Here is a 17737-nt window from a genome sequence, read left to right on the forward strand (position 1 = left end):
CCCCTCTGGTAAAATGAAAGTGTTCCCAGCTACATGTGTCGTCACCCCCCAGAGATTACTTAGCCAAATCCATCTCGCACATTTTAAACACATTAGCGAATACACAAATATGAAAAAATACTGTAAGGTTCTTCCCCGAGATACATCTAATGTATGCAGCGGGACTGTGCTGGAGTGAAAGTGACACTCTATCGTGTCTTGCCTTTTTCTTTTTTTTAATGAACTGAATATTATCGTTTGATGTTCCTGTGTCCCCCCCTCACTGTCCCCCCCCCCTTTCTCTACCCCCTCATCCTGTATCACAGAAAAACATCTGCTATTTGAAATTCAAACGTCTGGAGCTTGCATTACTTCCCAAACCCAATCAGTGTGCAAGATTGCATTACAGAATCAGGTCTCTGGCCGTGTGTGCTCAGCTCCTCAGTAACACTGTACTACTGTACTGTACACCACTGCCACCCCTCCGGCAAAAACCAAGCCAGATTTATACTTAGTTGCCCGCCTGTGTTGCGCGCCGAAAATGGCGATCTACAAGCTCAAATGCGCTGCGGCGCATTCCACCAGTATCTCGTCTTGAGCCTGCATCATAATCTCTCCTCTTTGCCATTCATGGCCACCATTTTTTAATTTTTCCCACCCTTTTTTAACAATTCGTATTTCCAGGAGATCGGACACATGAAGCACGTCTTGCAACCTGCCTGAAGATGTAATACTTCGCTGTGATCAAAGGATTACTTCATTAGCTCGCAGGTTGGAGTTGTTTAATGTACACGTACAGTACTGAATCCCATTGATGTAGGGCGAGGAAATTGTTTAAGGCACGACACATACTCCTACCAATACCAAATCTCCATATCAAAAAGCATTGTGATTCTTTATTAATGAGCGCGGGTTTTGTATCACAGTATAAAGCTCATTAGATAACAATAGCTATGTTTAGGATTATGTGGTAAAGCATTAGCAAACAATTACAGTATGTCCCTGCTCATACAATAGACGCATGGGTTATGGGGGTTGTGTGTGTGTGTGTGTGTGTGTGTGTGGGGGGGGGGGGGGGGGGGGGGGTGGCGGGGGGCGCTCATATAACATGAGCTTTGAGATATTATCTCGAACAACAAATCTGAGGCTTTCATCTGGTGGTAGCGGCGGGTCAAACGATCACGGCTTTTTTGCGGTAAACAAAAGAGCGAGCCCAGTGCGCTAATTAATGGACGCTCTGGTTCGGCTCCTCTAACGGCTGCTCCGTTAATTATAATTAGCGCTTTGTAATTAGCCCGGTGAAAGAATGGCAGACTGACTAAGGCCCTCTGAATTGTACCTGAGAGAAGATTAAAAGCGGATCGCTCTGTCTTTCCCGTTCGGGTCCTTCATCCCACTCGGCTGCCAGGGTATTAATCTAGGCAGCTGCGACTACGGTAAACATGAGTTGACAAGCCTGACTAAAGATCTCTGTGGTGTAATCTTTAAAGGACTCTGATGAGTTGATAGTGTAAAATTCACTTTTACAGCTAGCGTAAGTGTTTATCCCCCGTCAGATGAAAGCGTCAGCCCAAATCTGCCCCTGGTTGTTTATCATATTTTATTATTCAAGATGCTACTGTACATCCTCTAATAGAGGCACACAGTTTAATCTGGGGCATTTGCAGAAAAAATACACGTGAAGCTACAGTACTGTACAAGACTTGGTTAATGGAATTACATAGTCTTACTCAATTACATGTCTTTTTAAACTCGACTTCATGACAGGCTGAACAATTTACACAACAGACGTTGCAATAGGGTTCAGCTGAATTATAAAAGTACAGTATGTGGTTTTGGTGATAGGGAGGCAACTATGTATGTTCCTGTTATTTCCTGTGCATACAGTATCTGTAGGAATGGGCCGTGTATTGGCAGCAGTGACCACTTATTAGCTAGACATTAAAATATATATGATGGACACTCTGCTGACTTAGCAATGTGAGTGGTAATGGTTGAAGTTCAGCCTGATGGAGCCCACATCCTTTCTACCTGTTGAAGTTATCTGCTCTAGCCAATTAGAACAATCTGAAAACCTTGTAGCGCCCTTTGCATCTAGGCCATCTAGTTTCGGATGGAATCTAAGGGTATGAGACTGAATGATGGAGGGGAAAAACTCACAATCAGCTAGAAGAATAAATATACAATTATACAGTAGCTACTATGAGGGAAAGGGGAAAGGAAAGAGAGTATTTTCTGATCCCCATGTGGGACAATTATTTTAAATCTTACTGTAGTTAAGACATACCGTACTAGTTAAGACATACTCTATAAATGCTATTCATTGAACAAAGAAGATCACACCATATGACAGGGTCTTTAAATCGGTAAAGATTGTCTAATGACAAAAATATATAATCTACTGAACAGTTGTACAACGTGTCAAATAAACAATGCCTAATAAATAAACCATCAAGCGTGAAGAATTCATCATGCCAAAGATGTTCATCAGAAGCCATGAAGGGTCAGAAGGGGAGCCAAAATATTGGCTTTTGGTTTAATCTGCCCAGTGGCACAATTCGTCCAATTAATTTCTATTCAGTCAATGATCAGCTCTGGAACAATGCTTACTTCCCCCAAAGACTGTCATGAAATGAGTAAGCCAAAAATGTTTACTTGTGTCTGTGGTATTTACATCTAAAGCTGCAATCCATAAACTTTTAATCTGTATGGTCGAGTACCATATGTTAATACAACTAACTACTTTGGTCTATCTGCTCCACAAACACATTTTATGATGAAAGCTGTTCTTTCCTCTGCTTAGGATGATTCAAAGAACAGCTCTTATTCCTCGTTCCCCATGCAACAATGATCTGACACACCAAACATCTCTTTAAAAATGTTTCTAAAGACACAAATTGATACCTCAAACCTCAAATAGATACCTTTTTCATTTTTGTTGTGTATGTTTTGGAAACCTTTTATTATTATTATTATTTTTGTTTTTCTATTTTCCAATTGTGATTACGTTTTGGTTAATATTTGTTTCATATGCAGTGATATTTCACTTATTTACGCATTGGTGGCGCTATAACAGGCCAATGTGAAAAGGGTGGGATATATTCCTCAGCCTAGTAGGAAAGTGCGTGAAAGATTTCACGTAAATTGCACGCTGTGTTCATGATTTGAGGCTTTTTGTTCAAAAACGGGCCAATCCTGCAAACTTTGAAAGCGAATGTAAGCCAATTTTTATGGAATATGAAATATCGGACAGATCCGTCTTGAGCACATGACTATAGAGATAGTGTGTAACTAATTGCAAATCTGGAGGAGTAAAAAGGTCAGCCTCCTGGTGGCGCTATAACAGGCCATTCTGGACAATTTGGGGCAGAGGTTCATCATTATACTGGATCTCTTGTCCACTAGTCCCTTCCTAACATTTTAGTCTAGTTTTTATTTGTCGACAAAATCGACAGTATATTTAGTCATAGTTTTAGTCATCATGGCTTAGTTTTTATTTAGTTTTTATGGAGTTTGTCCGTCAAAAAAGGTAGTCGACGAACATTTTTCGTCATAGTATTAGTCGACGAAAACAGCTGGTAACAGACGGACACACAGACGGACACACGGACGGACGGAGTGCAAAACATACTCTCTCCCCATGCCTTCGGCCTGGTGGAGACATTAAGGTTTGGGTCAGTATTGGAGTCTTGGACATACAAGGTTTCCACCCGACAGCAACGATGATATGGTGCTTTGAATTGAATTGACTTTGGCTTGAATATTGGCCACAGATTCTGTGTTAAGAGTATATTTTATATATTTTTTATCCCACAATTTTGTAACCCATTTTTCACCCCTGTGTCAATCATCTAATGTGATCCTGGGCCCTACACACCCTCCACCAACCTAGTCCCCATATGGGGGACAAGGGGAGAGCAACGGACTTGAACTCATGCTTCCTTCATGCCTGAGTGTCCAAGTTGCTCCTTTACACCTGACAGGGGGGTTTGACAGGTTTTTTTTTTAATGAAGTGAATGATTATTCCTGTGTTGCCTAGAACAGAACCTCAGCCTACAGTACGTATAGTGGCTGAGGGCGAGCAGCCCAGCACATAAAAGAGCTAGGTGTACCGTAAAGACGTGAGATCTCAAAGTTACTTTAGCCTCGGCTCGGCTCGGCTTTGTTCTCATCTTCAAAGGCTCCCGTTCTTTTTTTCATTTTTTTTACACAGGATCAAAATCCACAAACAAAAACAAAAGTTCAAAAGATTACAAACTGAGATACGTACATCACTGAAATGACCTGGCAACTTCTCTGAGGATGGCCTATGAGTTATAACGTGCTTGTCCTCAATAAACACAGTTCTCCTGCATTGTAATCACTTTCAACTCGTGTCCCCTTATTTCATCATTATATAAAAAAAAGTATAAAATAGGTCTTAAATGAGGTGTATGGTTTGTTGCAGTGGTAGTCAATACTTTTCAATACTCAAATGTTGCCTCCACTACAATTATTTGAAAACGTTAGTTGATTATTATTATTATTACAAAACCACTTAAGACCTGTATGTATACTTTTGCAATTTGAAACTAACCAATTTACAAGCTCACAACGCATTGTGATCTGCCATTTTTATATTGCCAATACTTTTGTACTTTCACTCAAGTACATTTTGAATACTGCTCTAATATTCTCTTTCATGTTCAAGCCTACCTGACAGGTGCGCCTCTGCTCTGGGCAGGTTTCAGCAGGACAGTAACCGTGGTGTCGGTCTGGTTGAGAGAGGTCTCCTGGTCGTAGGCCGGCATCGACGGTGCTGCGGAGCAAAAGAAAGGGGGCGCTATTTTACAACATACACAGAGGGATAGAACTGTATTAACCCAGAGGAAACTCAGTTATCATAGCTTGCATGGCAGTCTCTCCCACTGAAAATAGCCACTGTACAAGCTCCAAACGTGTCGCGCTGCTGTGTGTAGTAATACTAACAAAAAGTTAACAAAACAATACAAAACACAGTATAAAGATAGTATAGAGATGACGTAGCATCCAATAATCCTATGACAATAAAATCCAGAGTGTCAATTTAAAGAGTGTTAAATAAAGAGAGCGAGAGTGTAAGGACTGTTGCAATTACAACTCTGGATTTCATTGTGCACAAGGGTGTTATCAAAGCTGTTACCAAGAACAGGTGTGTTCTGTCTGAATCCATAATCTCAGAAAACATTTTGTATTTATATGATACTTACACAGCCAATTATATTATACGGCACCGTCAAGCCTGAGGAGGACTAACTCCCCATTAGCTCACCGCCTTGTAAGAGCTACTTGACATAGCGACCAATTACTGCACATGCACATTGCTGCTGGATGGGAATTGTCATCAGTACTGCTGGAATGCATTCTTTCACACATCAACCAAAACACGGAAGATTTGAGTGTCCAACATGTGTAGTGTATGTGTAATTATCATTTAGTCACAACCTTCTGAAAATACTTAAATATTTATAACGCACACACAGACTTTACCACTTTCAACCTGATAGTCCATAATTTAGTGTGGTGATAGTGATAGACAATCAGATTACCATACCATAGTGTGGTGATGGTGACATACAGTAGACATTAGATTACCATACCATACCGTAGTGTGGTGATAGACATGGCAGACCTTTTGTACTTTTTTGTATTTTGTATTTGTATTGTAAAATCAGTGCCCTCTATAGTCTAAAAAATGACCTAATATAATTCACACTCTGGATTAAACGTTCACAGTATCCTCCATTATTTGCACATTTCTTTTATAATTTGCAAATACTGTTCCACCCAGGTCTGAATTATGACAGACAGAAAATGATTTAATTAATGAGATACGACCACCACATTTCCACCTGGTCGCTGAATTGCTGACCTGAGATTTTGGTAGTGAACTGCTGGACGACGGGCGGTCCGTAGCCTTTGGCAGTGCTGGCACGCAGGGTGAAGGAGTAGGTGGAGCCTGGGTAGAGGCCCGTGAACACGTGGGTGGTCTCGTTGCCCGCTTTCAGCACCTTCCCACTCTGGTTGGAGAGGTCCAGCTCCGGGTCGAAGGAGCTCACTGCCTTGTAGGAGATCTGCCACGGAATAAAAAACAATATGTTGTTACTTGGTAGTAGACTGGAACCCACCTATGCTTTCTATGGCATAGGCAGCTTCCGGCAGGCTCCGCCGGGAGAATCTAGACGCAGCTGCGCGTCATGAGACTAATTTATTAGAGCGTGTGTGTGTGTGTATACGTGTGTGTGCGTCAATTTGACAAAGGTGCAGACGATCAGAAATCATGCAGCAGAGTGATCGACGTTTGCACTACTGTATGCCAAATTGAAGTGGACTCGGCCCCAGACTTTTTTTTCCTCCCTGGAAATAAAAACGTCCGGGTTTCCGAGGCTACTTGGTAGTAGTACACACAATGTTAAAAACATTCAACTCTTGCAAGTTAAAACAAGCGGTGCTCACAGTGGGCGCCGGGGACCCCCAGGGCTCCTTATAGACGTTCCGGGTGGTCCCCAACCAAAAATTTGAAAACGGTTTAATTTCAGTTTCAGTTATAATTTCACTGGCTAGAAGAGATAATGTACTGTATATGTGTATATGTGTACTGTTATCTCCCCACCTAAGCTAGTAGGCAACAACAAAAATCTTCTGTTATGGAGGTCCCTGGGTCATTGACATGAAAACACTCCTGTATAGCCACCTAAAGTATATCCATTAATGCTGAAAATCCAAGAACTAAAAAAGCTAAGTGGACACTCCATCATTGCGGTTACTAGCTTCCTTTTCTTTTCTTGAGACTTGAAAATGTAGGCTAGCCAAGAGAGATACAGGAGAGAATGTTCCGGCAGGATTCAGCTGAAGGCCAGCAAGGGTTACTTACAAAGGCTTCCTTACTGCCTTAGCCACTACTGTGTCTGGATACGTGACATGGTTTTATTGGAATAGGACAGGAAAGAAATGACGTTGTCGCACCATGTGGAGTTATAAACGCACACATGCACACACACACACACACACACACACACACACACACACACACACACACACAAACACAAACAAACACACGTGCACGCGCTCATCAAGGCTGTTTCTCTATTTTCTTGCATACAGCCCAAATCAATGAGCTCACAAGACGGTTGTGGAGGGAGGCCAGCTCATAACAACGTTATCTGCTGAATAGACAGAGGTACTTATATTTCATCACAATACACACATACTGAGGGGCTTGTAGATTCAGACAGGGAAGGAGAAAGAGAGAGGGGGGGAGGGAGAGAGAGAGAGAGAGAGAAAAACAGAGAGGCAGAGAGAGAGAAAGAGACTGGAAAGAAAACAGGCAATATATTCCCATTAATAAACTGCATGCTCAGAAAGGAAACATTAAGGTGAGTGTTTTTTGTTAATATCCAATTTAAATATCTATAAAGCTCCACTTTAAGGAAATGCCTCTGCTCGTAATAGAAAGCCTCCATTATAATTCCAATTAAGGGAACACAAAGGCAGTTTAGAGTGCTGCATAATTTGTGTCCATCAAGTTCTGAAATGCTTGGAGGCCTTCTCATTTAGGCTTTGTCTGTAAAATGAGTCCGCAGTGCCAAATGTCATAATGTTTCGGTGAGCACGTAAAAAAAAAAACAGGACAGGACAGGACAGGACGTTACAATAATAAAAGTGAAGAGAAATGAAATAAAGAGGGGAAAAATACACCACAGGAGATTTAAGGTTCATTTATACTTGGTTTTTGAGCCTTTTTTAACAGATGTAGAGAGCCTGGAAACACGGTGCGATTGTACGAGAGTGACAAGCAGCAGATGATCTGGCCGGCCGGGAATCGACCAATCAGAGCCCATGTGGTATGTACCGCAACCATCCAGCTTTGGGGTCGCCCAAAAGACATTTTAGAAACTGAAAGGGATACGTACTACAGTACATAGAAAGATTATATACAGTACATAGATTTAAGATAATCTACACGTATACCTCCACATAAGGTTTACAGTAATGTTGATATCCTCAACACTTCACAAATAAACATTACAGCAAAATTAGCACAGACGGATCTATGATTGCAAGATAATATCACATTATGAAAAAGATATGCTGAAGTGGCAGAGTAAATGAAATGTTTAGAAGTCTGTGCACTGCTGATGAACAATGGTTGTTCCATCCTTGAGGCAGAGAGTTTGCCTTCAGAGCAGCCAGCTAAAAGCTTTTGATTGATTGATTCTTTTATTTATAAGTGCCGATTCCGAAGTACGACGAGTCAAAAAGACACCAAATGGATGACACACAAAAAAAGCCAAAGACTGGACCATTATCTGAATCCCAGTTTGTACGTGAAACATTTACAAAAAATATATGTGCAAGCAATTTGCGATAACTGACAATTTGAACAAGCATGACTCATGCCTCGTCTGTCTGTCTGTCTGTCTGTCTGTCTGCTTGTTTGGGGAACGAACAGCTGCAACACCACTGGGTGACCTAAAGTGGCACTGTTGAGCAGCCTAAAAGAGCTTATTGCTGGGTTCCGTCTTAATATTCTATTATTGAAATAATGTATTATTGACCCAAATACAGTATATAACACAATTCATGATAATACAAGGATAGCTTGAAGTTATGCCAACCATCCGACCAATGGTGTAACTTCATCACGCAGCCACTGAGTCAGTCAATCAGTCACAGTGAAATTCACATGTTTAGTGCTAGCCTATGCTAGCCTAGTGCTAGCCTAGACTCTATGGGAGCCAACCCAGAGCAAAGCCAGGAGGGGAAAGAAGCGTACCACCTATGTAGACGTGCTGCGGCGTGACAGCTTGGCTAACAACACTGCAGAGCTCAAGAACCTGATGTTGGATAGGAATTTGTGGAGGGCAGCGATCCAGGAATCCCGAGTTGGTGTTGGCTAGACCTCACTCTCGCAGCAGCAAGTGCTAGCCTGCTGGTCCAAAATTGACACAGAGCTTGGTCAGAGAGGAATGACACTGAAATCTCTTTTGATATCAGGGCTTGTGAGACGGATTTCACTTTGAGCCCCTTGATAGTGTCAATTCAAAGCAAGGTTCTGACTTAAAGGAATAAACTTCTGGGGAATACCGAGAAAATACAGAGCTGTGTTTGGTTTCCATTAAAAAAAAGAACTGAAGGGAAAAATCTACTGTATATTCTATTCTATAATCTACTGAATCTACTAGTTTCTTCTGAAACTGTCAGCTGTGTAATACCGAGATCGCTGGGGATATTCATATCTTATCTGAACAAGAACTGTCTCTATGCACTGAAGATTGCCCCCCACAGAGTGAAGGAGGTAATCGCTATGGTATATGAAACCGATTGCCTATAGTGCGTGGGGATGTTATCAGGTGAAAACACATCTGGCTCCGCATAAATAAATGCCTGGGATGATTGTGACATTACTGGTGAGTGCAGGAGGAAGGGTCCCTTCTCCTGCTATGATTGAAATATCTCAGAGCGGCAGCGAGGGGTTATCCGTTTCATATTCCATTCGCATCACTCACCTGATGGTGTGGCATAGGATGGAGCGACCTGTGCGGCGGTCCTGATTGTATTACTTTCACTATTCAATCTTTGCACTCCCCCGTCTGAGCAACACCCCTGTCAATGAATGCTAACCTAGTCAGAATGCCAAGCATGAGCAAATGGAGACAAGAGGGTGAATCAACAGAACCGAATCAATCTCGGCGAGGGGAGAGGATGGGGGATTACGGCCCACGGTAAGCGGGTTAAGATGAATGTGTACAATATGGTGTGTGTGTGTGTGTGTGTGTGTGTGTGTGTGTGTGTGTGTGTGTGTGTGGACCGTTTCTATTATTCAAGATCCAATCCGGCAGCGGATGGCAGCGGATGGCAAAGGGCTGTGTGGATCCTTGTGTCAACACTCGCTCGCTGTTGAGTTGCAATGTGTGTTCTAGGAGGTACATTGCGGGTATAGAATTTTCATCGAGGTTGTGTGTGTCAAAGGATAGGGGATGGTAATAAGTTGTAGTGTCAGGAGTCTATCTGGACCAACTCCAGTTGCCAAGCGTTAGTGAGCTGATGTACAGCTGGGTTATTTTTGCACAATGCAAGCAACATGTAAATGTATTTAAAAATATATATTTGTTTAAAGTGATTAACCACTGTAACCACTTCAAACGTTAAAAAAGATGATCTAGAAGCTCTAGAAGATAATTGTATAATGGTACAATCTTCACAGGTGTTACCAATGATAATCTGGTCATTCCATTTAGTGTAATAGAGCCTTCCCAGTGAGCCAACATGTACAACATCAGCACCCTGACTGGGAGACCTGACCCTGAATGGAACACAACTTGATTTGGTATCATTGGTAACATCTGAGGAAGGAAGTAACATATTAGACAAGATAACTATTTATTCCATGAAAAAATCCATATTCAGTAGGTCTATATGTGGCCGTTCATGGTCGCCAGAAAAGGTGCCTTGTGCTTGTGCATCACTGCTGCCAGACTTGGAACTGAAATACTGAATAGCAGAGCGAGATTCCATTCTGTAAGAAATGCACAACACCACAGGGGGTGGGAGGAGAAAAAATAGCCTCCTATGGGTGGTTAAGTGTGTCAGGATGTTTCCTGTGTGCCCTTTCGTACTGCATACCTCATACTGCGTGATGATTCCATAGGTCTGCGCCGGCTCCCTCCACTTCAAGATGATCTTTTCTTCATAAGCACTCCCCTGGATGGACTCGACGGGAATGGCCCCCGGCACTGTGGGGAAATGACCACAAACCTATCACACCACTTTCACTCTCAGCACTGATCAAATTGCGGTGGTGATGGTGTGACATGGAGGGGCGGGGGGCTCAGAAGGAGTTTGATCCCAGCTCCTCCTGGCATGGCATCGAAGTGCCCTTGAGCAAGACAAACAACACCTTACTGCTCGGGTTTTCTGGACATGTGAAAACGAACTAACTCACTGACCGTCGGATCGCCGGTTGTCCAGAACCAGGACAAAATCCTCTGCCCAGGCTCTGGACCTGATCACCCCTATATCTCCATATACTGTATGGAGCTGGCCTGTAACATCACAACACTTCATATTTGGGCATGCCTGGCACAGAACTCCATATATACTGTAGGAATAAAGGGACACACAGAGAGACAGATACAGAAATCTCCATATATGGGCATAAAAGGGACACAGACAGGTGGGTGGAACGGGTATTCTGACACGCGTACAACAAGTATTGCATAGCCGGGTGGGGCATGGATCTCCAACTTCCATCGTTACCGACTCTGTGCTCTACAGCCGGGCACTGGTCTAGTAGTAGTAGTAGTAATAATAATTATAATTATAATAATAATAATAATAATAATAATAATAATAATAATAATAATAATAATAATAATAATTATTATTATTATTATATAAGAATGTCCATGAGCCAAAGTGAAAACACATGATTATCACTCAACACTACATGGGGTGATGTACTGCACAGCGCATGGCTCTTTGCTCACACATAGTAATGTAGTGCAAACAAAGTGGGGCAGATGAAGTGACAATCCCAGGGGATGTCTCAATCTCCCGACACTGTTTACTTATGTTCAGACGCTGCCAGAGTCATGCACTCAATCCCCCCCCACCCCCCCGATATGAGCGGCTCTCTATAAATTACATGGAGATATTTTCTTCCCCTTCATGTCTTTTCTGACTAATAGGATTTATGCTAAAAGAAGGTGCCTGTAGCATCACACCATCTGCACACCTGACGGTTCCCGTGGGATTCCAAATACACACATGCAAAAGCCTCGCCTGCGCATGTTCTGCAGACAAACACACGCACGTGTAGAGATACAAACACAGTCACACACAGAGCAGCGAGACAGTGAGAGACAGTTGCTTCTTTTAAGTTTCCAGTCAGAAAGATCTGACGCGGACATGACAAGGTTCTCTTCTTCTTTATTTTAGTCAGCTGAGACTGTTGGTGATCAAGCGGCCAGGGGTTCCTTGAGAGTTCCCTCAGAGTTCATTTTGGTTTCGAGTCTGCAGAGGCAAAGCAGGCCACCTTTCATCTTTACATCGGGGAGGTGGTGTTGCATTGCTCCTTTCCTTTGACTTTGGGAGACTGTTCTGCACTCTGATGTTATTTAAATGTTATATGAAGTTACTTGGATGAACCATGTCCATATTAAAACTAGGAAAACATCTGTATAAATTTAGATTTTTGCTAAGTGGTTTGTGATGAGTTATTGTCTCCACCAGGCCGAAGGCATGTGGGGAGAGTATGTTTTGCACTCCGTCCGTCCGTGTGTCCGTCCGTCCGTGTGTGTGTCCGTCCGTCCGTCCGTGTGTCCGTGAGCAGCTAATCTCGGCCACCGTTAATCCGGTCGATGCCAAATTTTGCACACACACTCCCTGGATGCCAACGATGAACCTCTGCCCCAAACTTTCCAGAACGGCCTGTTATAGCGCCACCAGGAGGCCGCTTTGTGCAAAAAAAGTTTTTGCACAGTACACCTACATATTTTGTCCAAACATCACGCAAATTGGTACAGTCTCTCTAGAGCCATTCAACGAAACCGGTCTTTCAGATTTCTCAGACTCCATCCTGATTGGTTAAGATTGGCTTCCAAAGTTCACAGGAGTGCTCAGTTTCAAACAAAATGCTGCAAATCATGAACACATCGCGTGATTTCCGTGAAATTGTGCACCCACATTCCCACTAGGCCGAGGACAAAATGCCACATGAACAATTACAACTCAGACTCAAGGTGGCGCTATAACTGGCCGGGTATGTGTTTTTACCTCTAACTGCACGGATCTGTGGATAACTTTGTATGCCAACTCCCTAGAGGCCAAGGCAAAACCTTTGCCTGGAATTTTTCACATCTGCTCTTTATAGCGCCACCAGGAGGCCGACATATGTAAAACACATTTTCTATTATTACTCCTTCAGATTTTATCCAAATTTCACGCAAATCGATATACACTATCTCCATAGTCATGTGATCAACACGGAGCGGCACCATTTCCCATCTTCCATCCTGATTGGCTAAGATTGGCTTCCAAAGCTCACACGATTCGTCCATTTCGAAAAAAGCCCACAAATCACAAACACAGTGTGCAATTTCCCTTAAATTATACACGCACATTTTCACTAGGCCGAGGACGACATGCCACAATTTATTCCTCAAAATCAGCCTCACGGTGGCGCTATAACAGGCCAATTCCTGTTTTTAGCTATAACTGCATCGATCTGTATACAACTTATGTATGCACACATGGAAAAACATTGTACCTGCATCCCTCCAACACGAACCTCCGGCCCAAATCTTCCTCAACAGCCTGTTATAGCGCCACCATGAGGCCACAACCTGACCTGCCCTGGTGGAGACCTGTGCCGATTGCCACTTTGTCTAGTTTGACCTTGCTTTTGACTTGGAGTCATTTGTATGTTATGCCACTGTGTCATCCAATAAATAATAATAGTAATAATAGTCTAGTGACAAAAATGACGTTTTCCAAGTCATCAGTTAGTTCCGCAAAACTATTAATGGTCCCGTTTATTTTGTTCGGTCATTCACTTATAATAAACACTCTTTCAACAGCAAGCACAATCTTTTTTTTTTACTTATTTTGAGTGTTTTGCATGTCGGGTGATGAACAATGCCAAAGAAAAGGACACAGGTCAGGGTCTTCTTAGAGCATTTGACATGCTGACAAAATGTTTACAGTTGTGGAGTTACATTGTCTCTATTGGCTACTACTACTGCTAGTCTGCTACTACTACGTGCGTGTGGTATAGATATTTGATTATTTTTCCTATCATATTACTGTTGTTTTATCACTTCTTACTATGTTAGTAGGAGTTGAAAATTATGTTTTACTCTAAAGGTCCTTTCAAACGGGCAGCGATTAACGCGCCTAGTACTTCATTTTCAATAAGACCTGCGTTTTTTCCTGTACGTGCGGAGAAGTCCCTCACCGTCCTCGTCGGTCTGCACCTCCAGCTCCGTGCTCTCCTTGACGCCCTCTGGGTTGCGCAGCACCAGCCTGACACTGAGGTTGGTGTAGGGGGTCAGGTTGTGGATAGTGTGCTGGGGGTCTCGGCTCTGCGTGTCGTAGCACATCTCCTCACGCGTCTCCTCCTTGCCGCCGGCCACGCGGGAGCGGTACTGCACCGTCAGGTTGTAGTTGTGGCAGCGCGTCACGTTGTAGCCCAACGCCTCCCAGCGCACCGTCACCTGCTTGGAAAGCACCTCCACCACCTCCAGCCGCCGCGGGCCGTGCATGGGCTCTGTGGAGAGTGCAGAGAGGACAGGGGGATACGGTGAGGGTGGAGGTAGTGGTGGAGAAAGTGCTCAAATGTTTTACTTAATTACAACTTTACAAGTATCAATAACGCAATGCAAAAGTACCGGTACTTCGTTACAAGTAAAAGTATAACATGTACTTAAAGTACCAAAAGTAAAAGTAATCATGGTGCAACTTGTCCCATTTATTAAGTTATCAAATGTATCAAAATCTTTTGAGAATAGGCAGATCTTCAAGCTCACAATGTGTCGCATCGCGACACATTGTGAGTTTGTAGAAATAAATAAATAAATAAATAAGTAAATCATCACACGGTCCAAGTGAAGTGAGGGGTGCTCTTATCATCATACATCATCTCATTCCAGCCAATCACAATTTGCGTGATTTATCCGTCTTCACTTTTCTGTCCTCACTTTTTATCCTCAATAATCCTCAATATGTACAGTACTTTGCTCAGCCAATCAAATCATCGCTATGGTGATCAGCCAATCAAATCATCGCTATGATTCATACAAAGCAAACCTTGTGAAAGCTGGGCATATACAGTAGGAGGGGCTAGTGCCCCTCAAAAAGGATACAGGCAGTCATTTTATATTTTCACCAGATAATGTTACATAGGCAGAGAATCACATCAGGTCAAAACTTACTTGACCTGATGCTAATCCAAATAACAGACTGAAACGTCTATCTATTTAAGCCGTTTGTGGACCTCCCTGTTTATCTATAGGTCGTTCTAAAACCATTTAATTTCAAGGACCCCCATAACTCGAGTGTACAAATGGGCCCTCAGAGTTACAGACCCGTAAGGTTCCATTTGGCACACCATCAAGGGAACCTGTCCCTCACGGTCCTTGGAGTGCACTTTGAGAACCAATGAACTAGACCACATTACAAATTAAAAAAGTAGAAATGTAACTGAAAGTTTATGAAAGTTTATGCACTCACTTTCCATGACTTTTAAACATTTTCATCCGTCTGTTCCCGGAAAAGCACTTTGCCTAAAATATTTATATATTTTAAACAAATTTGCAGGTGATATATTGCAGCATTTCCAAGGGCCGGTGTGACATTGAAGCAAACCACCTCCTATCACCATAGCTAACCCGGCCTTCACGGGCTGACACGATGCGACCCGCAGGCGCAGGCGGTGGAGGTGCGGCGCTAGAAGCCATATCATCCCTTCAGAGCACGCTGCTATTTCTCCGTATGCCTCCACTTTCTTTTCTCCCCTCTCTCTCCCTTTTTTCCATCTGGACCAGCAGAAGCCAGCTATTAGCTCCATACTGATACAGAGTCAGTCAGTCAGTCAGTCAGTCAGTCAGTCAGTCAGTCAGTCAGTCAGTCAGTCAGTCAGTCAGTCAGTCAGTCACTGTCTGTCTGTCTGTCTGTCTGTCTGTCTGTCTGTCTCCCACTGAATCTCTTTTCCTGTTCCATTTTTCCATCTCACTCTCTCTCCTCTCACCTCCCCCCCCCCCCCCCCTCTCTCTCTCTCGCTCGCCTCTTTCGATTTCTTCCTTGTCTCGGCTCAACCCTTCTATTTCCTGCTCTATTCTCATCTACCGGTATTCCTTTTTTCCTCCTCTATTTCGACACTTCCAGGCTCTTTGTTCCCTTGCTATTTCTTGTCTTTTCTCTGTTCCTCAATCTCCATCTCCTCTCTGATCCTAAGTTATCATCATTTTTTTCTGTCTCCCATCATCTCTCTCTCTCTCGCTCCCTCTCTCTCTCCAAGGTTCCTGCGGGAGAGAGAGTAGCCGGAGCACAAGGTAATGGGATCAATTTCCATTCCAGGTTAAATTTGCAGTCCATTTCTCTGGAACCTAACACTTTACCACCTATTAGGAACAGCCAGAGCTCAATTTCCCTGTTACCCGGGAGACACCGTCCAGCAATTCGGAGGCAGCCATGGGCGCCATGTTTAACATTCTGGAGGTGCAGGGAGGAGGTTGGGAGAGACATACCCCCCTCCCATCACCCCACACCCTCCGACCCTGCCTCCCTTCTGGCACGGCTGTTCATTTCCTTCAACATCCCAAACAAGCAGACAGACACGATAAACAAACCAGCGGCAGAAGAATCTACAAACAACACTGCTGTCTGGCAAAGAACAAAGTAACAAACAAGGTAACTGTGGCAACCTTTGCATGTGGTGTCGGCAACTACAATAGGCATACCTTTTGATTCAAAAAAAGAGAATGAAAAGAAAATGTGGTCACTACAACAGGTTTACTTCTGGAAGATGTTTTTTTGTCCATATTTTCTTCTGTGGAAGTATACAGTACATCTATCCATCTGTAACTTTCAAAATAACTTTGAATTACATTTGCTTAAAACAACAATTTGTAATCAATCTGCAACATTAGAGCATGTTAATAAAGATCTGCAGTGGTTGGGAGGTGGTCTCCCTAAACCAGGGGTGTCAAACTGGTGATCCGCGGGCCGCGACGTCGTCTTCTGCGGCCCGCCTGCCTCAAGCAAAAAATAATATATATATAGGCTAATAAGTATAAGGCTGCATGATATATCGAACATGTACCTTCATCAGAGTGGAGCATATAAGTATAAATCAAGTTGAGCAAAGCCACTCCTCTCTGCCCCTCTCTCTAACAGACACAGTTAACGATTGCTTGTTAAGTGCCTGCCAGACAGACAATCAGATGAAATGAAGGCAGGTGTAGAGTAGAGTGTAGACTAGTGAACTGAACATGTTCTCTTTATATCAAGTACTTCATACCAGCCCCTTATGAAACTACTTCTCCCCAAATCCAAATGGATTTCATTTTCCATCCTGAATGGCAGTAACTAGCATACAATGAGAACTAAGAAGATCTCCACAAAGGTTTACTCATCAAAACTGATTATAAAACTGTAACCATCAAAGCATTCACTCAACATATAATGGTTATGTGACCATGGCATGTGCATAATATAAAATCTTATAAGTTTTATCTGATATTGATTAATATGGGGGGTGGGTTCAATTAATCGATTATTAATCGGCAGAGCTGTCGACTATTTGATTTGGCTGATGGTCACTTTGTGGCATCCCTACAAGTTACAACAAGTGAGTAAGTGACTATCTCCCTTCTATACTGGTGTGTGGCGTCTCTTGCGTGATATGATGAAGTGGAACGGTGCCAGTAGCCCGTGCACATTATAGGGACAAATGTGTGTGTGTGTGTGTGTGTGTGTGTGTGTGTGTGTGTGTGTGTGACTGAGATTATGGGGTGAATGAATGTGGCAACAGACCCATCTTCTCTTTCTGTCATAGTGACATTGTCCTGCATCAGATCATGTCCAAATCAGGTTCTCCAATCTCCAGTAGCCTCTTCAGTTTTTTGAAGATTTTTTGAGTGGTGCAACCACTCCCTTACGGAGCTGGCTGGCTGGGTCTGAGCACTATGTGTGTGGCTTGCTGGCTGGCTGGCTGGGTCTGAGCATACATAGATATAT

The 17737-nt window shown here is 43.1% G+C and overlaps 1 protein-coding gene across 10 annotated transcripts in view; it reads right to left on the reverse strand.

The window, feature by feature from the left end:
* The window catches only part of LOC310870755 (receptor-type tyrosine-protein phosphatase mu), a 255299-nt gene that overhangs the window by 99540 nt on the left and 138022 nt on the right, over positions 1 to 17737 (reverse strand). For all 10 annotated transcript variants that reach the window (XM_083782041.1, XM_083782049.1, XM_083782048.1 and 7 more), the window contains exons 9-12: positions 13956 to 14267; positions 10625 to 10734; positions 5871 to 6072; positions 4676 to 4778 (exon numbers count right to left, since the gene is read on the reverse strand). In XM_083782041.1, the coding sequence (XP_083638167.1) occupies positions 4676 to 4778; positions 5871 to 6072; positions 10625 to 10734; positions 13956 to 14267 (727 nt within the window). The remainder of the gene's footprint in view (positions 1 to 4675; positions 4779 to 5870; positions 6073 to 10624; positions 10735 to 13955; positions 14268 to 17737) is intronic.

Source organism: Protomyctophum parallelum (assembly GCF_964188405.1).
Source record: "Protomyctophum parallelum genome assembly, chromosome: 14".
Classification (NCBI taxonomy): Eukaryota; Metazoa; Chordata; class Actinopteri; order Myctophiformes; family Myctophidae; genus Protomyctophum; species Protomyctophum parallelum.